The 24,706-nt window shown below is 42.6% G+C and overlaps 1 protein-coding gene across 3 annotated transcripts in view; it reads right to left on the bottom strand.

The window, feature by feature from the left end:
• Positions 1–1,327: 1,327 nt before the first annotated feature.
• Positions 1,328–24,706, bottom strand: part of Arhgap25 (Rho GTPase activating protein 25) — an 83,532-nt gene continuing 60,153 nt past the window's right edge. For all 3 annotated transcript variants that reach the window (XM_020177423.2, XM_074049874.1, XM_074049875.1), the window contains 7 exons: positions 20,440–20,647; positions 14,066–14,198; positions 11,519–11,592; positions 10,385–10,506; positions 9,505–9,701; positions 5,387–5,919; positions 1,328–3,566 (listed from right to left, as the gene is read on the bottom strand). In XM_020177423.2, the coding sequence (XP_020033012.1) occupies positions 3,353–3,566; positions 5,387–5,919; positions 9,505–9,701; positions 10,385–10,506; positions 11,519–11,592; positions 14,066–14,198; positions 20,440–20,647 (1,481 nt within the window). In that variant the 3' untranslated portion in view covers positions 1,328–3,352. The remainder of the gene's footprint in view (positions 3,567–5,386; positions 5,920–9,504; positions 9,702–10,384; positions 10,507–11,518; positions 11,593–14,065; positions 14,199–20,439; positions 20,648–24,706) is intronic.

The raw sequence follows: 24,706 nt of genomic DNA, 5'->3' as shown, positions 1-24,706 counted from the left end.
CCTCTAAGTGCGCTCCTTGTTTTCCTATAAGCACATGGCCTGCTCACTGCTGGTATCTGCACAGGAAGTGGTGGGATGTGGAAGTTTACCCAATGTCAGTGTACACTCGTCTTCCTGGTCTGAGCCGTGGAGCCCAGCCAGCAGTTGCTGTGGCACTGAGATCTTCACTCCCCTTCGCCCCCACCCCTCTCCAGTCCCAGCAGCCTTTGGCTGCTCCAGAGTCTCCTGCTTCTTGCTTTTCTGAGCAGAGCTTAAGGAAGTTGATCAAAACAACAACAAAAACTGTTTATTTCTTACATCCTTTGCAGCAGGCTCTGTACTAAGAATGCCACATTGGTCTCTCTAGGCTTCAGACTCTGACCAGTGTCTATTGGGAGGGGATCATCCCAGACAATGCTTTAGTACAATTTGTCCTATCCAGGACACAAACTCACTGGGAAACCATCTGCCTTAACCTTCAGAGAAATGCTCTGATATGGGCCATGCTCATGGCTGAAAGGGAAAAGCAGCCTGGCAGGGAAGGGACAGAGGTGTGAAAGTGTACATTGCAGACCTTTTCAGGCTTTTGCAATGTTACCAGACAGAAGATGAGGTAAGGTGAAAGTGAGGAGTATGGTTGGACAAAAGACAAATTTAGTACATGTCTGCACTGGAGCCAGGAAACTCCTGAGCCCAACAGAACACCTAACATAGGTCAGTCTCCAGTATTGCCTTCCAGAAACTGGCCTCTTGGTCTAGGTGAGGTCATGCATCTTGTGCTTACCCTTTTGGAGGACTAGGGACAGTGGCATCACATCCCATATTTTCCCTGACTCTCTCTTAGACTCATGAGGACCTAGAACCCTGGAAGAACTCTAGTGACCTCCTTGTATGGGGGGTGACATGGGAGCAAGGAGTAGAAACTTAGCCATAACAGATTCTTCTCTTGCTTGCCCCATGTTTTTGAAACTGGAACCTCTGCCCTGCTGCCTCACAACACTGCTGGAAGGAATAGAAAAAGAGGTGTCACCAGACCAGAAGGGGGTTGGGATTCCAATATGGCACTTCTACTCAGCCTGAGCTTCTACCCAGAAAGGTCCTAGAACATGGATCCAAATCAGAATCCAGCCCCTCCCTCCCCCCACCCTCCCCGCACACACACATTTTGTACTTTCAGGCAATTGTTCCCTGTGTAATTGGGACAATGGACACTCCACACTCCACTCTGTGTTAGCACCCAAAGAGTCAGTGTAAAGTATCCATGGGGTACATAGGAACACACACCGGCAGGCATCCAATAAATGTTGCCATGTTTGTGACTCTGTAATCAAAGAACAATTAGACCCCAAGAAGTCAAATATTTTATTGCTTTTCTCAATAACGTCCCAAATCATTTCTCCCTCAAAATGGTCTGTGAGCAGGCCCCTAGCATATGCTCTGTGATGCCTTCCCTCCATCAGCAGCCCTTGGAAGGCTGTAGGCAGAGGGGCAGGGCCTGAGTAACAGCAATAGGAAATACTGACCCTCCAATCTGTACCTTTCACTCCGTGGGCAATAGGTCTAGGCCAAAGGCAGGGAAGAATAAGCAAGAGTGAAGAAAATAAAGAGAGAAAAAAAGTAACAGAGGAGGGGCATGTCTAGGAATGGCCAACCTCTCACTTGGAGAACACTAATTGAGCCATGTGGCTTCTAGAGTTCAAATAAATTTGTAAGAGCAATGGAACAAAAGATGTGAGAAGGGTACAGGCAATGCCAGCAGAAAACCAGGCTACTGATCTCCCGAGATGAGAACACATTAGAGAATAGCTACTGGCCGTTTTTAATTCCATCATTTTTCAGTTTCTACTGTGTGTGTTTTATAAAAACACGATGTAGCAATACAGTAGTACATGTATACACAGTTACTTTTCCATATCTGTGGCAGATTGGTTCCAGAACCTCCTGTAGATACTAAAGCCCATGGGTGCTCAAGCCCCTTATGTAAAATGACATGGTATGTGCATATCACCTACACATATCTTCCTGCATACTTTCCATCATCTCTAGGTTACTAATAATATCTAATAGAATGTAAATGATATGTAAGTAGTTGTTATACTGTATTTTTTAGGAAAAATAAGAAAAAACTCTGTACATGTTTAGTACAGATAAAATTTTCCCCAAAAATATTTTTTTATCTGTGGTTGGTTGAATCTATGGCTGCAAAGCCCACAGATGTAGAGGGTAGACAATAATTTATAAGCAAATAAATATATCTATTCAAAATTAGGGGGGAGTTCAAAATTTTCTACTGATGGGGTACACAATCAAAAAGTCTTTGGAGATCACCTAACTAGAATGGTGACAAAACTATAAAAGACTCAACCATCCTAGCTAGGGTTCAGGGGTCTGACCAGGGACCTCTGCCAGGCTGGCTTGATATGGGAAAGCCCCTCTTCCAGTTAGTGCCTAGTGTCTGATGGCCCTCTAAAGAGTAAAGTTACTTGCACTGTTACGAAGCAAAAACAAATATCATCATGATTATTATTATGCAAGTCTACAACAAGCCTCTGAGGTCATATCATAGTTGGCCCTCCATTTGTTCCTAGGCCCTCCATACACAACTGGGGCCACTGAAAGACAAGTGGGGACTGAAATCCTGCTCACCAAGCCATCACCATGAGAGGGATGCATCTGCCTTAAGAAAGGGGTATCTTTATTAATTTTTATAAAGGTTCTATAGGATTACAACTGCCTTACTCATTTTGCACTTTATTTATATACAATTTTCTCATCAATTTTCTTTTATAAATAGAACTTATTGTTTGTTTCATCTTGGTCTAATAAGTTTGGTACCCCCTGGAGCACATGCACCGTAGTGGGGATGGCATAATGGGTTTTTGGCTCCAGCACATGCTGTCTCCAAGAACACCGCCCTTCAGGTGAGTTTCTTGAGTATCAGGTTCTGCTCCTGGTCTTAGAGATGCCCTGAGGCCATCTCACTAGGCCAGTGATTCCACACAAAGAAACACAGAACTAATGCCTCAGCCTCGCCTCAGGCTGTGGCCAGCCTTCTGCCCAAGTTGAGACGATGCCTGCCTCAAACGTCTCCATTGAACCTAGTCAACCACCATGGAAGGTTCCATCTTGCTCTGCCTAAATCACAATGGAATAACAAACCCTTCTGAGTACATCAGCAAGCAATTACAAATGCCCCTGCTCATCCTTATCTCCCTGCAAACTCCATTGATTTATTTACTGGGAAATGTAATGTTTTTCCCCCAAAGTCCTTCTCCTCACAGGGAACGACTTTGCTTTGCAGTCATCAGGTAGCATGTGAAAAAGAGCAAAGCTGAGCCTCTCTCTGGCTGTCTCTGAAGTGCTCCTGGGACCCTCAAGCATCGGTCTTGGTCTTGGGTTCCTTCATTGATTTCACAAATTCTTTGACTTCTTCTTCCAAGACCTTGTTTCTCCTCTCAACATCCTCCCGGGTGCGCTCCATGTTGCGGAGGCTGATTTCTAGTGCAGCAGACTTCTTCTTTTCCTTCTCTAGTTCTTCATTGAGTCTTACCACCTTAGCCCAGACTTCATAATTTTCCTTCTCAAGGCTACAAAGAAAAGAAAAGAAAAACTAGGGTGTTGATTCTAGACTTTTCCTTTACAAACAACTTTTCACTCTTGTTCACATCCTCCTCTTCATTTTCCTTTCTAAAACACAAGACCCAAATCCAACCTGTACCTCTTCTTTATGCCTTTCCTCCTACATGAAGACTTCCCAGTCAACCTGAATTCTCAGAGCACGGCTAAGCACATCCTTTTTCACTTCACACCATCTGTGACATCTCTTGTGTTATTGCTTTGCATGTTATTTTCTGCTTTATATCTTTAACCAGATAAAAATCTTTAAAAGAAGGGATCATCTCTAATAAATTTATATTTCCACCCCTATAACACCTCCTTTCTGTCCTGTTCATCAGAAACTGGGGAAATCCCCATGCATGTTCCATAAATCATACTCCCAAATTCTGTGCATGTGATACCTCCTCATCCAGCTCCAGTGAAAAGCCAGGACTTTCCAATGGGGAGCCTTCCTTAGTAAGGTCATCCTGAATCAAGAGTTAGAGAAACAAAGGGAACTGGCCCTTTGGGGAGCTGCACCTGTTGGGTTAATTCCACATAGTCACCTGGGACTGTTTTTAAGGTTTTGGCCACTAACAGTGACAACCCTGGGAATTCAGGAAACCTGAAAAATTTTCACCTGGATCAGTATTCAGAAGTGCTATGAGACAGACAGGATCCTTGTCCTCGGTAGGTGCAGTTCCCCAGAGGGCACTACATTTTGCATCTAGCAGTCACAGTCCTTTGTAGGAACAAAAGACACAGGCTCACAACAGTCTTTCTTTCCAGTACCTAAGACTTAATGGATGAAGTAGTATCCATAAACATGAAAACCTACCAATTCACATTTCATGATCTTATGACTACTGTTTATGTGAGCAAAGCTGGATTGAGGTTATCTCTTGTGAAAAAGAGTTGGTGGGGAATCAGCAGTGTGAAAAAGAGCCCAAGAAAATACTTCACCTACCCAAGACAACAGATTGTAAGCAAGGATCTTAGCAAATGCACGAAGCTGTGACAACAGAACCCTAACCAGCCTCCCACTTCTGTGTGCCCCCTGCAGCCTGTGTTCTGGCCTTCTGGACCTCATTGCCCTCATCTCCTTCTAGTTACTCCCCCTGCTCCCAGCATGTCTGCACTTCACCTTCTCCCTTCTTGTGGCCTCTGCACCTTGGCTTCTCTGCCTGGCATGCCAACCTGACTTGTTTCCTTGCCTTCTTCAGGCCTTTACTTGTGTGCCACCATCTCGGGGAGGCCTTTCCTGACCACCATACTTAACATTAGAGCCTTTAATGAACTTGAACTTTCAACCTCTGGTCCTACTTTATTTTTCCACAAAGCATTTTCCACCATCTGACATAACATATATTTTATTACATGTTTTTTACTCTGTTCCCACGGGAAGGGACTTTTGTCTGTCTTGTTCAGTGCTGCTCTCCAAGGGGCATAGGAGGTGCTCAAGAAATGTTTGCAGAAGCAATGAATAACATTGATATGAAACATTGTAAGAGTTCCTCTTAATTCAATAAAGCACTCTGATTCTTAAGGAACCACTATTTGGACATTGTTGGTTAAGCTACTTAGGCTAGATATTTAAGTTTCCATAAATCGAATCTGATGTTTAGAGTTTTTATTAATTTAGCCATCTAATCACTTTCTTTCCCCTTTTTCTTATTAGGTTTGACTGCTAAAGATTCGTGTCTTCCCTAGAGAGTTTCATAACGTAACTTCTTGGTAGACGAGAATAAGACCCATTGCTTCTGAAGATGGAAGCCAAATGCTACCCAGCGCTCCTCTGCGTGGGACTTACTTTTTAATCTGTTCCTCATACATCTGCTTCTGTGTTTCTATTTCCTTCCTCAGGTCGTGGACCAACCTCTGCAAAGAATCAAGTTCCTCTTCTCCAAAGTCCTTTCTTCCAGGCCCAGTTTCGGAGTTTGTGCTGGCAGGAACATCTTTCTTGGAGTCACAGGCAGGTGCAGAGAACACACTTGCTGAGTTTCCAGGGGACCCTGGCAGAGCAGGGACATTGTCATAGGTGGAAGTCCGCTGGGAGTCAGAAAGGTGGCGCAAGTCTTGGGACACAGTTCTCCTGTGCCCCTCCCCTGGCTTAGCCCCGGAAGACGGCGACCAGAACTCATTTTTAAAGATTTCTACTTTACTGCTGTTGGCACCTTGAAAAGCTGATGTCAAGAAACATTTCCGGTTAGGGAGTGTTTGTGTCCTTTTACGAGATTGCACCTTCCAATCTCCTGACTTTTCCTTGGGGCCCTTGCTGCTGTCCTCTTGATACTGGTCACCTGGTTGCAGTCCAGTGGGGCTGGTGGCATCAGAATCACTTGTCTAGAAAAAAATAACCAGGGATATGACATGATTTTTTTTTTGCCACCCATGTATCACACCCCCAAAATAAGGATCAGAGATTTGCAAGAAAATGTTTCTTCATTGCACACCTGTGAGAATATTTTTTTTTTTTTTGGTGGTGGTTGTAATGGAGTTTGAACTCAGGGTCTCATGCTTGCTGAGCAAGAGCTCTTACTGCTTGAGCCATCCCTCTTTTTTTGTGATTTTTTTTTTTTTTTTAGGAAATAACTGTTTGGTATTAACAGAAATCAAATTGTTGAATAACTTTTTTTTCCCTTTTTCTTTTATTACTCATATGTGCATACAAGGCTTGGTTCATTTCTCCCCCCTGCCCCCACCCCCTCCCTTACCACCCACTCTGCCCCCCTCCCCCTCAATACCCAGCAGAAACTATTTTGCCCTTATTTCTAATTTTGTTGAAGAGAGCTTATAAGCAATAATAGGAAGGAACAAGGGTTTTTGCTGGTTGAGATAAGGATAGCTATACAGGGCGTTGACTCACATTGATTTCCTGTGCGTGGGTGTTACCTTCTAGTTTTTCTGGTTTTTTTTTTTTTTTTTTTGAGATAGGGTCTTGAGAACTATTTGCCATGGGCTGGCTTTGAACCACGATCCTCCTGATCTCTGCCTGCTGAGTAGGCAGGATTACTTGCATGAGCCACCGGTGCCTGCCTAATCTTAATTAGAAGACCATCTCCTAATTTATCACCTACTATCTACATAGTAAATTTCCAGAAGGATATTGTACTTAAGGAAGTTGTTTGTGCTCTTAGAGATGAAATGATGACTAAAATCATTTACTTGCTAGTGGCAAAAGAATCCTAAAGTAGGATCATTTTTAAGCTGAGAAGTCTTTCTAACTGTGACTCACAATCCAGACACTACAAAGAAAAGTTCAATAAATTCAACTGATGTGAATTTCTACAACCTCCAAAAGTAAAAAGAACAAAAGTAAAACAAATGAATCACCACATGCTAAAGCCAAATAACAAACTGGCAAAAATATTAGCAATACATATCATAAACAATTCTCCTTAATATATAAAGGGTCAACTTTCTTCATTATATAAAGCTTATAAAAATTCAGAAGAAAAAGACCAACAACCAATATAAATAAGGGCAAAGGGCAAGATTAGACAGTTCACAGAGGAAAAAAATGCAACTGGCCCTTAGACATAAGGAAAGATGTTCAGCTTCTTTTCATAATAGGAGAAACGCAAATTAAAATTACTAAAACCAACTCCTGCATATCAGATGGTCAAAACCCCCAAATTCGACAGTAGACTCCGTTAGTGAAACAGTAGGGAAACAATTTCTTTCGTGCACTGCTTGTGGCGGTACAAAATGGCACAAATGCTTAATAATTTTTTATCAAAACTACATATGTAAGCATACTTATCCTCTGACCTTGTAACCCCACTTCTGGGAACTTATCAGAAATATAGCTACCTGAGCACCAAAGGAGATATGGTCAAGATTATTCATTGCAAACTTGCTATGTGTAGAGCTAATTAAGTAGATTATAGTACAGGTAAAGAACAAGGTACTATACACCTACCAAGAAATAAGAAATGCAGTAAGTGGGAAAGTATTTATTGACATGAAAAATTCTCCAGGATATACTAAGTTCAAAAGTGCAAGATACATAAGAGAGACAGAGAGAAAGAGAGTAGAGGAAGGGAGAGAGTACATTTTGGGTTAAAAAGGAAGGTGAGGAGATGATTTATGCTCATATGTTCTTACATATACATAAAGGAACACTGGAAAGATAAATAAGAAACTACAAGTCAGCTGCCAGTGGCTCATGCCTGTAATCCTAGCTACTTTGGAGGCTGAGATCAGGAGGACTGAGGTTGAAGACCAGCTTGGGCAAACAGTATGAGTTTCATCTCAATCAATAGCTGGGTGCAGTGCCTCATGCCTGTCATCCCAAACTAGGTAGGAAGCTGAGATCAGGAGGATTGCATTCCAGAAGAGCCTGGGCAAAAAGTTTGCAAGACCCCATCTCAATGGAAAAAAGCTGGGTGTGGTAGCACATGCCTGTTGCTCCAGTGCCTGTCATATTAGTATGAGCAGGAAGTGTAAAATAGGAGGATTGTGGTCCAGGCTGGCCTCAGCAAAAAGCCAGACACTATCTGCAAAATAACCAGAGCAAAAAGGACTAGAGGCATGGCTCAAGCAGTAGAGTGCCTGCCTAGCAAGCATGAAGCCCCATGCAATGGAAAAACAAACAAACAAACAAACCAATAAAGGCAGGAAAAAACAGGGTGTGTGAGAACAGCGGAGGGAGCAGACTTCTTAGTGTATATATTTATCTTTCTTTGTTTTTAACTATGTGCATATAGTACATATTTTTTAAATTAAATTATTTAAAAACTGGAAAAGAAAGATTAAAAAGTGAGCCTAACATAAGGTGGGGAAATGAGGAGACTCAAGCTCTCTTCCTTCCTTCTAGCTAGTCACTTGCTTCAACAATCGCAGTCTCCCCTGTCCTCTGCAGTCAGAAGCACCTGGGGCCTGAAGGGGAAGCAGACCTGAGTCCTGTTCTGTATGTGCTAGTGCTGCCAGCCTGGGTCAACTGGCCTCAGCTCATCATCCAAAACATGCAATGCTAAACTGCCCTGCAGTTCTGGTGAGGACTCCAGAGGCGACTTATTTAAATTTCCTAGCACAGTTGCTGCCCAAGTACACAGTGAACAGCAGAAAACCTGTGAAACGAGCATAGCAGGGGCTATTTTCAAGGACTGTGGGAGTAATTTTATTACATGAAGTCTGAGCATTTCTAAATTGCAATTTAATTTCAGAATGTGAGTAAAATGCCTGTATTGAGACAAAGCTTGTCTAAGAAAAACTACAACCTCTACCATTACTACTTTTGTTGCTATTGTTTTCCATCTTCGACAGCACGACAGGTAACTCATCTGGTCTACCAAAAATCTTCACTACGCCACACATAAAGAATCAAGCTGCTATATAAAGTTCACATTCTTTAAAAAAAAATCTGTTCCTATAAATATGTAAAAGTATTTGACCTTTGTAAATTATTGCCCTCGAATAGCCTCCATTTTAGAGTCTGCAGAGTTTGGGGACAGTGGGAACGTGAGCTCAGCCCTGCTGTACAACTGAGGGGGCTGACATTGCTGAGACGGCTTATCAGGGGATGAGGGATACTACACAAACACATTGCACACTCTGCGAAAGGGATCACGTTTCAGGGTTAGCAGGAAACCGTTCTCTCTGGACTTTCACACACAATTTTCAACAACTCTCACCAAAACATTTGTAATGTTAGAGCTAATTTTGTTATTGTTGTTGAACTTCCCTTTGCCCAGTCTTAGGCAATTGGCGCACATGTCACTAGCCCCGCCCCCAGGATACCAACAGAGACCAGATTTTGAAAGGGGCCAGGCTTTCAAGGTGTGTTCAAATGGGTCTGAACCAGCTGTGCCCAGTGCCACAGCATCATCTGTAAGTCACCAAGTTGCCAACCCAGAGCAGTTCTTACATGAAATGACCTGGACTAAAGGAATTGTCCAATGGACGTAGGAAGGCTTTCAGTCTTACCATGTTACTAAAACTGTCTGTCCTGGAAACCGGGGGATCTTCAGTGGCATCCCAGCCCACAGAGCTCCGAGGCACTGGAGGTTTCTTAGGATCGTTTTTCTGTGCAGGGGGTGACAGGGGTGCATCCTTGGACTTGGGGAAAAGGACTTCATGGTCTCTGATCATCATGGTCATCACTCTTTGGATCTGAGGAGTCCCTGAAAGAAAGAAGAAAGAGATTTGTAGTTCTGGACCAGGGATAGAAGGCAAGTAGCCCTCAGGGTTGGCAGCTATGAATGTCTGTAAATATAACCCTAAACAGCAGAGCCCCCAAAGACCTCATTCTAAATTGCCTTTAATATAATAAGGGAGGAAATGAAGACATTTTTCTCTCCTGCAGTGAACCTCAATATAACATCTATTTTCTTACTGGACACGTAGTAAACGTGTGCCAGGCACTGCCTTCCTACCCCCATAGTAGACTTTAGTTCTCTAGCCCAGAACTTTTGTCTATTGAGCCAAGACACAACTTCAGAAGCTTTCTCACCCTAGTTTCACAGCAGCCTTTTTGTAAGTTGGCTTATGAAATGAAATCCCATTTGCTCTACCTGGCTAAGGGTATTTAATAGTGATAAAAGACTAGGGAACACGAGTTAACTCTTTTTGTGCTAGTCTACTGTGCACTGTGATCATTCAGCAAACCACTTATGATCTGGAAAATGGACACAATTCCTGCCCTACCTACCTCATAAAGCTATTAATATCATTCAAAGGAGACAATTAACTGAAAACACTTGGCAAACTGCAGAACAGTACACAAACACTAGGGGCAGCATTGTTACTGCTATTGTTACTGTTATGTCCTCTGTGCTGGACTTCACTGCAGGACCAACCTATGTACCTCTCATGATGACAGCAGGATCTTCAACCTTTGACCTGATGAGATTAACACCAATCACAGTAGCCAGGTTGTCCACACTCATCTTGTTAACAGCACAGTTCAGCTGGATTTCATGTAGAAACCTGTGGGCAGCCATGAAATCCCATTGTAGAAAACAGAAAGTGGCCAGGAGAAAGCACCTCTGCTGTACTTGTTGGATTCCAACTCCTTCCTCCTGTCCATAAGAATTTATGTTTGGTTCAGAAGATCCAAGACTAAGGAAGGAAGAGAAACCATGGGGCTTCCCAGCTGCTGGGAATGGGATGGGGCCTGGGTTGGAGAATCACATAAGCAAGTGGCTGGATTCAGTTGAGGAAATTCAGAGGTGACTAGAAGAACTAAAGTGGATTATCTGACTGCCCCCATGTCTTGCTTTTATAGGCAAGTCACCTGCCTCTTCACACATCTCCAGAGAGGAAAACTTTATCAGTGAAAAGGCCTTACGGATGGGGAGTCCATGGAGCCTCCTCACTCTCATCCTCCAATTAAGGTACTGAGAAAACTCTATGTAGGTGTTCAATACCTAACAATTATCCAGGGTGTTCCAGAGCTAGGAAGACCAGAGATAATTCTGGAAGCATTATAAGGGTTCTGGGTTGTCTTGCATGTCGTGGACTCCTGGCAGTGCTGGGACAGACCTGAAGGAGGAAGCATGTTCATTCTGTGTGCCAACAGGGTTTTTAGAGATCCCTTAAATTATTTTGTGGGAATAGGAAGCTCTCTCAGTGCTATAAGAATAGAGTTGAGCTTCCAAAGTTCTGTAACAGAATCTCTGAGAGCTCAGAATAGTCCCTCTTCTTCTAACCAGGGACTTTGTTTTTTCTGTTCTGTTTTTTTTTTTTTTTTTTTGGTGGCACTGGGGTTTGAACTCAAAGCCTCATGCTTGCTAGGCAGGCACTCTACCACTTGAGCCATGTTTCCAGCTCTTTTTCTGCTTTAATTATTTTTTGGATAGAGTCTTGGACCATGATCATGCTGATCTCCACCTCCTGAGTAATTGGAATTACAGGCATAAACCACCACACCCAGCCCAGGGACTTCTGTCTAATGTGGCTGAAAACTGTAGAGGACTACAGTCCTACAGGGGACTCTTACCTGCAGATGTAACTCAGAAGACTATAGTTGTCACGAGGAAGGCTGGAGAGCTGCTTCATCAACTCCTGCTGAGCCTGGGAAGAGATTTTTTTTTGACACTAGTAAGCAAGCCTACTCGAGTGCCAACCAGGAGAACTGTTGGTTATGATGCACATAACCAGTGCATCGAACAGAAGCAACACTTTGACAATCATTCCATTCTTACAGTCTTGTGACTTTAAAAATATATTTAGAAATAGCTCTAAATTCTCAGAAATTTGCAAGAAATAGTATTGAGGGGGTCATAGTCTTCTATACAGTGAATTTTTTAGACATATCTTTTGTAATTATAACACCCACCTCTCTCTTGACCTTGAACCACTCTCGGGCATAGACTATCTGACAATTTCTTGCTCAATGAAAACATGAGATGTTATGATCCAATAAAGAATTAGGACACAATCAAATATCTCAGAATCACTGTAAAAGTGGTGAGAAAAAAGGAAGAAATTTCTGTGAAGGTTTTTAAGCCTTGCTGAGAACTGCTGGGACACAGAGACAAGATGACCAAGCTGGAAGCAGGTGCAGCATTGGCCATTTAAGCGCAAGTCAGATGTGGTCGTTCAAGGAATGCATGTGATAGGGAGAGGAAGGACAAGGAGGTCTTTGTCCTTTTCAGACACGCTGCCTGTAGGGTCTGTAATCACTGTTTGTAGCACCATGCTTGTGAGAGCACACAGGTCCCCACGAGGTCTGTAGGCATTCCCCAGATCTGACCACCCATTATCACCGATCTAAGCTGCTCTGCTGGAGAAAACACACCATGCATTCTCACCAATCTATGTGCATCCCCATGGTGGAGACCCTCTGGTCCAGAGTTCCTACTTCATGGTGAAGAAGACCTTGGTCCCTTTGTCCTGCCAAATTGCCATAGTCGCGGGGACTCTCCGGTGTGTGGAGACGGGAAGAAGTTGGGAAAAGCAGTCTCACATGAGCATCTCACATTCTTAGGGTGGGAGTCTTGTCAGAACCTACTTCTCTGTGCCTGCTTTCCTTTCCCCAGAACTGAGGCGTAAGATGCCACCGCAATAGCTGCATTTTTAGCTAACTTTTAGACCTATTCTTTAACATTTTACTTCTCTCACAAAAGTGAAAAGCTTAAATTAACTTTTCAGATCCTCTTCTTTCTCCCCTTACCAAATTCATAAATCACATACCAAATATCCTACAGCAGATCATGCAATCTAATTTTTGTTTGTAAAATAGCTACAATAGTTAGCTGCATCATTATTGTTCTCTTCCTGCCCAAATTTTTAAGATAAAATTTGCCTTTTTTTCTTGTAGAAGGAACTACACAAGTCATAAGGTTCCCCACTGTCAGTCAATATGGAAATTCTCACAGCTGTGTTTTCTTACAGGGCTAGGGCATTAGTTGTTCATTCATTTAAAATATTTATATTCTGTAGTACAGAGTATATAACAGTTCTGAAGTAGAGCAGAGAATAAACCTCCTCTTATAACAATACTTATACCAAGACTTTTAATATTTTTAAAGTGACTCATTTGTATCATATCCCTCAACCCTGGACATATAGAATATGAGAACTGTCTGCTTGTGCTGGCAACTATAGTAGCTACTTGTACATGTGACTATTTAAATTTAAATTAATTAAATTTTTTTAAATTAAGAATTTCAGGTATACTAGCCACCTTTCAAATGCTCAGAAGTCATGTGTGGTTAGTGGTTGCCACCTTGGAAAAGATATATAGCATTTATTACTGTAGAAAGTTCAATTGGTCTGAGTAAATAAACTGAGTCTCACAGAAGATGCATAATTTGCCTAATGGCAGAATCAAAGTCAAATTCATGACTTCATTATAGGTTTTTCTGTGTACCACCTTGCCAGAGAGACACAATGAAAGCCAACTTACTTAAAGTGGAGGAATTAGACCCCCATTTTAGCAGTGTAGCACAAATAAATTCATGAGCTATCTGGTGTTAAAAGTTGGGGTACAAAACCAAGAGGTTTCTTGTTGCTGTTTGTTCTCTTGCTGGAGAATGCGTGCACTCTCAAAAGTGTGATGCTGCAGATGGTGACTGCAGACCCCATGGGCAGCAGTGGCAGGAAAGAGGGAAGGAAAGTTCCTATCTTTCCTCTCCTTTCCCTGGTCCATGCATTCCTTCAGCGACCATGCCTACCACCATGGCCATAAACAGAGCTTAAACAGCCCAACCCTATACCTGCCCTATAACTTGGTCAGCTTGTCCTTGTGTCTCAGCAGGTCTCAGCTAGGCTACAGTGCTTGAATACCTTTACAGAAGTAGTGTCTTTTTTTCATTTTAAAAAGAATTCTGAGATATGTGATTAGGGTTCATTTCTCTATTGGATTATGACATCCATGCAGGCTTATGGTCACCATGCAGTCACCATGATTGGCACCATCTGCCATTTTCTGTTGAGGACATCTAGTTGGACAAAGTATCTTACCAAAGTATGTCACTACCAGAATAGTGTTCAGGAGCCAACTGCTTTCTTCTAAAGCAGAACCAACAAAGGAAACACGAACCTTTGCCTCATCTGCATTCATGAGCTGCCCGCAGAGCAGGAACCCCTCGTACTGGCTCCAGGGAACCACGGGTTCTGGGAGGTCTCGGAGGTAGAGCTTTAGCAGAGAGGCCACGGTGTGCACATCTGTATCTCTGGAAGAAAATAAGCAACCCTGTTTGAAAGGGCAACTCCAGAACTCTTCACTTCCACTTGGATGGTCCACTCAGTAGAGCCCTGAGTTCCAGAGGGTAGAGATCATGAAGTAATGAGACCCAAATGTTTTTGCTAATTCTTCCTTTTGGAATAACAACCTTAAACACTTTTCCCTCTATTTCTCCCACCCAACTACTTCAAAGGTAAATTCAAAGTCCACTTTTTCATTAAATTTCCTTTAAATATTTTGTTCTTTACTGTTTTCTTCTTTCTTCAAGTCACTCAATTAGCACCGTGTAAATTAGTCTCTAATTTTTTTATATATTAACTCCTTTATGTTCTTGGTCCATTGATCTCTTTAATCTTTTGAGATTCTTTCATGTAGTTCCTCAATAATCTATTCAATCAATAAGCATCGAGAGAGCTTACTTTTGTTTTTTGCTTGTCATGCACTGGAATTTCAGTAGTAAACCCAAGAGACACACAGGACCCCTGGCCCCATCAGGCTACAGAGCTGAGGGGACACAAGTATTACCAAGTCTTTATAATCCTGGGCCTTACTCTTTATGGCCCAGCTCATAATATGGGAATCCCAGGACTCAGAGTGTGGACTCGGTAAGTCAATTGGATGGAAGTGTAGCCAGGGAAACCCATGCCAGGGTTGGGCAGCAAAAGGTGCCTCCTCAGATAATATAGGACCTTGGGTGAACCTGAGAAGTCATGAGGAATTACGGGCATGTGTGTTAGCTTAGAACAGGAGGCCCTGTTACAGGGACTGAGACAACATCAGGTGAGTGTCTGACTGAAAGAGACAGGGGCTGTACAGTTCAGTTTCTCTCATTTATAGCAGGGGTTGATAAACCATAGCCTGAAGGCAGATCTGGTCAAGCATCTGCATTTGTATGGCCTTCAAACTGAAAATGATTCTCAACATTTTTAAATGGTTGGGAAAAAAAAACTCAAAAGAAGACTACCTCATGACGTGGAAATTATATGAAATTCAGATGTCAGTGTCCATAAAATAAAGTTTTAGGACACAGCCACACTTGTTCATTTCTGTATTCTCTTTGCTTTCTTACTCTAAGAGCATAGCATGGTAGCTGTGGCAGAGACTGTCTAGCCTGAAAACCCTAAATATTTAATATGTGGCTTAGTATGAAAAGTTGGCTGACTTCTGGCTTACAGGGCTATTGCATTTATTTTGCAGGGCTATAAGAGAAAATGAATCTGAATCTACCACATACAGTCATGTGCTACTTAACAAGAGGGATGTGTTCTGAGATATATGTCATTAGGCAATTTAGTCATTGTGTGAACTCAAGAGTGCACTTACACAAGCCTAATGGTGTGACCTACTATCCACCTAAGTGCTACAGTACAATACCGTTGTATGCATGGTCTGTCACTGACCAGTCAGCAATAGGGAATGTGAACTGACTGGATGGATAAGGGGGTGGGTTTGGACAGGAGAAGGGAAATATTTGAGGCAAGGGAAACAGGAACACCGGAAGTTGGCTGTAAAGCTTTCTCAGAGCTCTGTGTACAATTTTTTCAATTGCTTTTGTTCTTGGTAGCCAGTTGTTGGCAATGCATTCTGCAGTACCTACCCCTACCCTGCCTTTGCAGCCTGTGAACTTTCTACCTCTAAGAGAACACAGAACTGGCATAGGGCCCTGTCTACATTCTGTGGCCACCCTCAGGAAATGTGGGACAAGACTGTCACCTTAACATAGAGATTCTGAAAAAAAAATCCAACTTTGCTGAGTCAATATCTAAAAATAATCCTGGGCAGGACCAGTCTGGGAAAAGTACTTGTGTCAAAAGATGATGAGAAGATAACTAGTGGCAGAAAGACAATCAGCTGATAATATGCAGGAGCAGCATTCTACTAAAGTCCCAAAGCTGCATTCTCCTAATGTCCCCAAATCCCAGTCCACTCAATTGTGTTTATCAAAATCTAGGGACTGGGTTGATTGGGACCTCTCCTCCTTCCTATATTCAATTAATCTCCCAAGTTCCCTCAATTCTGTTATTCCCAAAGTCATGTGGATCCCTCAGAATCCCTCCTCTCCTTAAACTCCCCTGTTTCAGAAGGTCATTGTTTCTCCCTAGGATTCTGCCCTGGCCTCCAATCTGGTGTCCTTGCATCCAGCATCCTGTTCATTGGTGCACTGCCTGGCACAGCCTCCAGCACACAAAACTCACTGACAGAATGAACAAAGAAAATGAAGAATTTGAAATGAGAAAGACAGTATAAATGAGAAGTCAAAAACAACTAGATCCTTTGAAGAGAAACAACAGAAATAAAAAAGATATAGTCTGAGCAGGAAGCACTAAACACAGCAAAATCTCCAACATTAGAAAGAGAAAGGGATTATAGCCACACATATAGTATGGATAGATGGATAATTCAAAGTCATAATCAAAAATTATAATTAAGTGCATATATATACACATGTAAATTAAATATATATGTATGCATACATGCATGCATATTAAGTATATATATGTATATACACACATACACTAGACCCTTGGTTTCCTCGGGGGTCTATGATCCAAAGGAGACCATGGCTGAGGAAAAACTGAATGCTTGGGATGCGTAACGTCAGTGCTGTACTGAGGATGCTTGACTCTTTTTTCCCATAATGCCACTCAACTTCCACTGAAGACATGCCACCCTTTAATCAGTCAAAAATTTTTACTTTATCATTTAAATTAAGCACATTAACTTTTAACCTTGCTTTGGGGACAGCATTTGCTTTTGGGGAGGCAGATTTTCACAAAATTAAGGTCAGGGAAACACTTGACATATCACACAATGATTTAAACACAACTGATGATAATGCAGGACTGACTGAGAGCTTCTCAACCTCAGTTGAACTGCATAAAAGAATTTCAAATTTCTGTTTTTAAAATTTATTTTGATTAACTTATTTTTTAATTATTTTTGACTGTGCTTGGTCAAAAATGGTATGTAATAAATTTATTACATGGTGTGTAATAAATCCATCACTAAGGGATGTAATCAATGTAATCTTAGGACTTTAAAACCTCCAGAAAACCATTTTGCCAAAGATGGTGTTGAAAAGGCCTACTGTCTGACCTAGCTAACTCCTCACTCTTGCTTATTGTGTCTCAGTATGAATATGGGGAGAATAATGGGGAGAACCCCCTTGAACACCTTACACTGTATCAAAAGCTCCTTCTTCTAAGTTGTCATAGTACTCTTAACATAATGGAACTTCTACAGTTGTTTCTATAAATTTTTGCTTTGATGCCTGTGCCCCATCGAATTAGGGTTGGCTCAGATGTCAATGTCATTCTTATGGTTAAAGCTTCCGGCATCATTTTTCCTGAGCTGGCTGCTCCTCCAACCCAATGGAACAACCTTAAATAATTTTTTTTAATCAAGGACTAGGAGCAAGTCAGGACCCAGGTGGTTTCTGAGTTCAATAAGTGATGCATCAGAGATTATGCAAGGCCCATCAGATGACTCTGTTAGTGCTTACCTTAGAATATTGATACAATGTGACATGTCTGTTTGTACTTTGTCACAAAAGTGTTGGCATGGGAAGTACATTAGTTTTGTGTCCAGGTAATATCCAACTCAACAGAAACTTGACAAGGAAATTTTTAATTTTACATTTCTATGTTTAATGAGAACCATACACACTTGCACTAGAATCTCCCAAGCAAGAGATTCCATGATTCCTTCCATTCTAGTCAGATAATGGGGGGGGGTGTCTTATAGTGGAATGGAGTGTATGGTCAATGTAGAAGATCTAGGGAAGTACCCACTGGCTTGCTAAGATGGGACTTTTTGTCATCCCAAATCTCCTTCTGCCACTCCTTAATTTCTAAATGGTTTTCCAGGGGGGCACAAAAAGCTATAATTGTAATAAGGCTTTACAAAGCTAACAACCAAAGAGAGGTCAACAAAACTGGCAAATTTACTCTGAAGTTATTAGTGAAAGTGATCAGTGTTAGATGGTTACCTGAGACTGAGTTTAGCCTAGGGGTAGAAGAGAACCAATATTAGGACTGTTAACCTGAACTCTGTGTGTGTGTGTGTGTGTGTGTGTGTGTGTGTGTGTGTGTGTGTGTGTCTGTGATAGTGGAGATGGGAAAGAGGGTAGCAGGCCAGGAAAATGGGGAAAGGGAAGGTCGGGGGAGTCATAATGGCCTAGGGGTGAGAAGATCACCCCTAGGTGATCTTTATTTAGATTAGGGGCTCTTTATTTAGAGCCCAGGAACAGGCTGCCTAGCCATGTGGGTAAGTTGCTTAATCTTTTTAAAGCTGCTTCATCATCTATAGAATTGCAATAATCTTATTTGTTCTCCAGGTTTGTCTTGAGGGCCAAATCAGAAAAGGTATGTGAAAGTAATCTAAAATTAAGTTGAAAACTCTGTAGTTCAGTGTAATATCAGGCATTCATATCACATCCCAAAGGGTAAAGAAATGGAAAGTTGGACATTGAGATGAACTCTGATGACTCCATAGCCATGGCCCAGGGTAAAAGCCTGTAGGATGCTATGCTCTGGTGATATATAGGTGGAACAGGAGTTCTCTTAATATAGGACATGCTCTTAAAAGAAGTCTTGGCCCCAAATAATATGTTGGAATGTAACTAAATAACAAGAATAAGAAAGAAGAAGTCACTGCTCCCCCAAAACAGACTCAGCCTCTGAGGGTTACATGGTCCCTAGAGTTGGCACTCTGAGGACCATAAAGAACCCAGGAGACCCTTCCTACTTGTGGATGTGTCTACTTTACTCCTCAGTACTACAGGTAGAGATGTTATGACAAGATGTGGCAACTCTCTCCCTCCATCTCCCAAAATTTCTTGAGAATCAAAGACTCCAATACCACTCTTCATACCAACTTGATAAGGCCTGAACTAATGTTATAAAGCAGTTATTTGGTAAATCCCAGCAATCAGTCCTTTTGGCTTACTGCTTGCATTATTTTAGCAATAACCCACCTGCATCTTTTGGTCAATTCAAAGCCAATTAAAAAGAAGAAAACTGAATACAAAGGTGGCAGGCATAATGGAACAGGGGCCTGCTCATGAAATGCAATTTATGGTGCTGCAAAAGGTCCCTACATTTGTTGCCCAAAACCTGCTATAGTTCCAGTGACAACTCCACCATTGCTTCCCATAGCACCCTTGGTAAGTTAACCTATGACATACTAAACGCAGGAAAGACAGACATATGGTGGTCCAAACTAAGACTGTGGTGGTGAACATGGAAACAGATGGACCTCAGAGATGCTTCAAGGGAAAAGTGGGCCACAGTGATAATTAAGCTGGGGATGGGGTGATGAGGTAGAGAATGAGAATGTTCACACAATCATGACACTTAGGTCTTCACAACTTTCCCCTCTGTCCTAAATAAGCTCTGGGGATTTCAATGTTTGGAAACTGGGTAGAGTTCAGGCCTATCATACTAAATCTAACTAATTTGGAAAGAACAAAGGATCTTATGTCAGCAGGACAAGTATACACAGGCAACCAGGATGGGCCTTTTACAACAGGCACAGGGCTGGGGTGGAGAGTGTATCAGCTGAGAACGGAGGGGAAGGAAAGCTCTGCTGGGTGGCTGGAGGAGGTGGGAGAAAAGCAATGGTAGGAAGAAATGTCACTACATTTAACATGTCCCAAACTGGGTGGGCAGCCTCCACAGAGGAAACTTGGAAGAGCACCAGGCTGCCATGGTAGTACATGCTCCCCAAAAGGCTCAGAACTGAGTTCAGAATCAAGCAGTACTGTGGACTTGGAAACTAGAAATCCTAGTTCTGGAATGCTGAAGAAGAACATTGGTGTCCTTGGCTATAGCTATGGTTCATTCTCTACCACACCATGTGTCCATATATAGACAGCTCTGCCTTCTCAGGCTTCTCATCTGCCCCAAGAGCAGGCGTCAGGCTAGGTCCCATCTTTCTCCCTACTCTCAGGCCCCCTTCCCCTATGTCCTAAGCATCCCCTGAATCTGCCCAGCAAGACTCTAGTTCCACTTCACAACCTGTCTCACATAAACAATCCGCATGCTCTCCTAACTGTGCTCCAGGTCCCAACTTCAGAATTTTGAGTAGAACAAAAGTTTCCTTCTATTATGAGCCAGTGCTCTTGGATGCAACTATGAGAGTCCCATAGCTCAACTGGGATGGAGAGATCTTTGCCTGAGCCACTTGGTACAGAGGGCGGACATAGGACACTGGAGACGAGGACAGTGTACCTGTCAAAGGAGGGTCGTTCCCCAGCATCAAAAGCATCTCTCAGCTGCTTCACCAGGTTGTCCTGCCCAGGCAGACGGAAGATGCCCTCTTCATTCACACCATGCTCGAGGATGAACTCTGTGCACTTCTCTACCAGGATAGGAACGAGGTGAGGGCCAAACTTCTGTTCATAGGCTACGGTTTCATCCAAGCGCTGGCCGAACACCGCTGAGAAGGTAAAAAAAACAGGACTTTCCTGTCATTCTGACCTTCCTTGGATCAACTGATTTTTCTGTCACCTCTGACTTTAAAGGTTTTAGTGCAATGATACTAAACAAATTGGGAGACAAACTACTCATAATATTTCATGGGGTTATAAATTTAGGGCAATCTCTGTCCTTTTCTGTTGACTCCCATTTTTACATGTTTAAAATAACAGCTGGCTTTTACTGAGTATTTGTGTGCTAGGAAGTGTGCCAAGAACTTCACATACCTTTTCTCATTTAATCTTGACAGAAGCCCCATTTTGGTGGTAGCACTGTCATACCCACCTTCTTAATGATACTGAACCTCAGAGGCACTCGTGAACTTGCCAGATCAAGCAGCACAGGACCTGGCGCAATCAGAAGTCAAGCCCAGACAGCGAGGTTCTGAGAATGTGCACAAAGTGCCAGCAGCAAGCAGGCCGTTCTGAATTCTGCCAGCGTCACAGAGCTTGAAAGCAAAATAGCCTGTTGCATGGTTGTCCTATGCTGTGTTAAACCCCTGTGACATCTAAAATAACTTAGGTTGTTTACTATGTTCTGCTACTATAAACACTGTCATTGTAAACATGTTCTTTTGCCTAGCAGAGTTCCTGGAATGTATGTAGTACAGATGCCTAATGCCTAACTAATTGCTTTATTAATCAATTAACATTTGGACAGATGAACACAGACATTTCATTCCTTTGAACTATTTCCTTAGGTCAAATCCCCACGTGTAGAATTACAAGGTCAAGTGGTTTAAACATTTTTACGACCTGATGGGGTATGCAAATTACTTTCCAAAAATATCTTTCCAAATTGCACAGCCTCTGGCAAAGCAAGCGTGGACCAGCCCCACCCCAGCCCTGTCAGCACTTGGCTCTGTAATTTCCCCACCCCTGCAAGTAACAAGATTAGTTTCTAAATGAGGACGACCACTGCCTACCTATTCTCCCATCAGGCTTACAAGTTCATAAAACTGGCCATGGATTCAGTTCTGCCCTGTCTGATCTTCCCTGTGTCATAACTGGGGTTCTGCTACACCCAGCACTTAATGCCAGGACACTGGTTTGCTCTCTCCCTCCCTTTAACTCCCTCTCTTGCTCTCCTCTATCCAGACCCTAATTAAGCAAAGTCAGCCAGGCTCAGAAGGCCAAAAATCACATGTTTTCCTTCATATGTGGATCATAGACCTAAAACAAATGCAGTAATATTATTGGACAGGGGTCACATACTAAGGGAGAATGCGCACAGGAGGAATAGGGTAAAGGAAGGAAATCTAAAATTTGAATGTGGTTGATGTGCTCCCTGTTGAAATGCAAATAAAGTAATCTTAAATTAGCAGAGGCCACTATGGGAAAGGGATCAAGAAGTAGTGACGAGGTCTGGCAGAGATGAACCAATGTGGTTGTAATACAAATGTGCATGGAAGCAATGCTAGGAATTTCTCTCTATATCTTTATCTCGAACTAGCAAAAACACTATGTCTTTCTTATTATGTCTTGTGTTTTCTCTTCAACAAAATCGGAGAGGAAGAAGATGGAACAGGTTCTGCCTGGAAGTGGGGGGGTTGGGGGTGAGGGATTGAGGGGGAGGTGCACAAACAACGTATACATATGTAAGTAAATGTAAAAATGATAAAATAAAAGGAGAAAGAAAATATATGGGTTTTGCCTGAACAGAGCTGCACCAGGCTCTTTGGCCTCTTTTTCCATCAGTCCCTTTGCGGACTTTTCAAACACTCCCCCCCATTCTAACTCACTGGTGGGAATAGCTCCCCTTGAGTTCATAACCCCTTCTTCCTCCTATCTCAGCAGGTAACTGTGACTCCTCTTCCCTTTAACCTCTCCAAATGAGATGAGTAGACCGCCCCTCCATCCATCCTCCTCTGCCCTGTCTGCCTCAGTGAAGAAAGGGCCCAACTTTTCTTCTAGGTGATGTTTTCCTAGACTGTCAGCTCCATCCCTTCCACCTCTTCCAGACCTACCCTTTGTGCCATAAACTTTTCTCTTTCAATATAAAGAGCCCACATGAGTCTAGGACTTTGTCAATTTATGAAAGAATAATCTTCCACCCAGTCCTCATGCAAATGGCCAATGCTTGCCATTCTCTTCACCAATGTCTTACTAGGAAAATGTGTCTAATTCCAGAAGGCTGTCCTCCTCATAGCCATGCTCTTCACTTACTATTCACTGCCCAGTCTCTCAGTCAACCACAATCTGGTCCCTTAGTCTGCAACTCTTCATCGAATCATCTCACTAAGATTTCTAGTGCCCTCCTAATGGCTAAGTCCAGCCTTTGATGATTCCACACCTTACTGGTCTTCTCTGAAGACATATGATGTTGATTCTTCTTCCTCTTAAGACCTTCTCCTTATGTGGCTACACAACCATCCATTCTCATTCTGTTCCAATTCCTTGATGACTCTTTTCAGTCTGCTTTACTGTGCCTGGTCCTCTATTTGCCTCTTATCCCAACTCCGATGTCTTTTCTTCTCATGTAGACACTCACCTTGGGAAAGCTCATTGGGTTCCACACATTTGGATTATCACCTATAAACTGACTAATAACTTATATATGTGTGTATCTGGTACAAATCTTCCCATATATAATGGCAATTCTTTCAGTGTCTTCTACAATCTTGAAATCGCTGCTTCTCCTGTAGCCTTCTCCTATGCAAGAGCATTCAGTCAACCCATGAAGCACAAGTGTTCTCCTGGATGCTGAGAATACAAAGCTAACCCAGTTAGCAAAAATATGAGCTTCAGAATTATCTGCAACACTCTCCTTCCCTCCAAATAGATCACTACATCCTAAACACATTTTCATTGGCTCTGAGTCCTCACTGCTGCTGCCTATATTACTGCAGTGTTTTATTTTTCAGCTGAGTTCCTTGCAAATTCCTTCCACCAAAATTCCTAGTCATTCAGCAAATCTGCTGTGGGTTAGGCTCTTTGGGAGCTACAGATTGGTAGAAAGAATAAAAAGTGATCTTTGCCCTTAAAAACTCTCCAACTGATATGTTCCTCCTACTCCCCACCTGGGAACCCAAACTTCCTAAGTTCGGATGTCTTCTCAAAGGGAATTGTCACTCTGTGCTCATACAGCTCTGGATGTGCACCTCTATTTCATCACTTGTCAGGTAATTTCATGATGATTTATTTGAACATTTCTCTCTTCCACTGGACTGTAGGCTCCTCAAATGCAGACAGCCTGTCTGGTTCGCCCTCTATTTTTATCTCCTGGCACAGTGACTGGCACATGATGGACCAGTCCTCAAAGAGCTATTACTACCTACTGTCTCCCATTCTTCCCGTTCTCCATGCCTTTTCTCTGCTCAGCACTTCTCCAGACCACCTCCTGTCAAGGAGATCAATGGTCCTTACATTTTTAAAGCCAGGAGTTAAATTTCCAGTCTTCATCTCAGCTGCTCAATCAGCAGCATGTGACATGGCAAGTCACTTCCTCCTCCTGAGACACTTGCTCACAGGGCTCTTGGCTCTTTACTCTTTCTCTCGGTTCCTCATTTGTCTCATTGGCTGCTCCCACTCAGCCTCCTCCTCCCTTTTCTCCCTGTCCTCTAGGTGTCGGAGTGTCCCAGGGCCTCCCTCCCCCATCTTTTCATACTTCCTTATAATCCCATGGCTTTAAATATCACCCAAACTTTACATATTCAGCCTAGAAACCAGCCAAAGCTATTCCCTCCAATAAGAACTCACCACTGCATGCCCTGGGGACATTAGAACCAACAGTGTCACTTCTTACATAACAGTGCCTTTGTTTTTTTTTTTTATTTTTCTAGGCCAGATTTTGTCACTATTCATCTCAGATCATATAAGAGTTTAGAATCCCAAACATCCCTGGAACTCTAAGGACCCAATCCTGAACAGTACCTCTGAGCTCTGAATCCTTATCTCTAGATTTTCATTCTGAGTAGACATGAAAGAACCTCAGTGTGGGGAAACAGAAGAACAGTAGAAGCCTAAGGAAAAATGCGAGGGGGCCAGCGAAGGAAGAAGACCAGACCATGGGGCAGGAGTTG

This window comes from Castor canadensis, chromosome 12, assembly GCF_047511655.1.
Source record: "Castor canadensis chromosome 12, mCasCan1.hap1v2, whole genome shotgun sequence".
NCBI classification, from domain to species: Eukaryota; Metazoa; Chordata; class Mammalia; order Rodentia; family Castoridae; genus Castor; species Castor canadensis.
The sequence above is the reverse complement of the archived record's forward strand: the minus strand, read 5'-3'. Positions and strand labels throughout refer to the sequence as shown.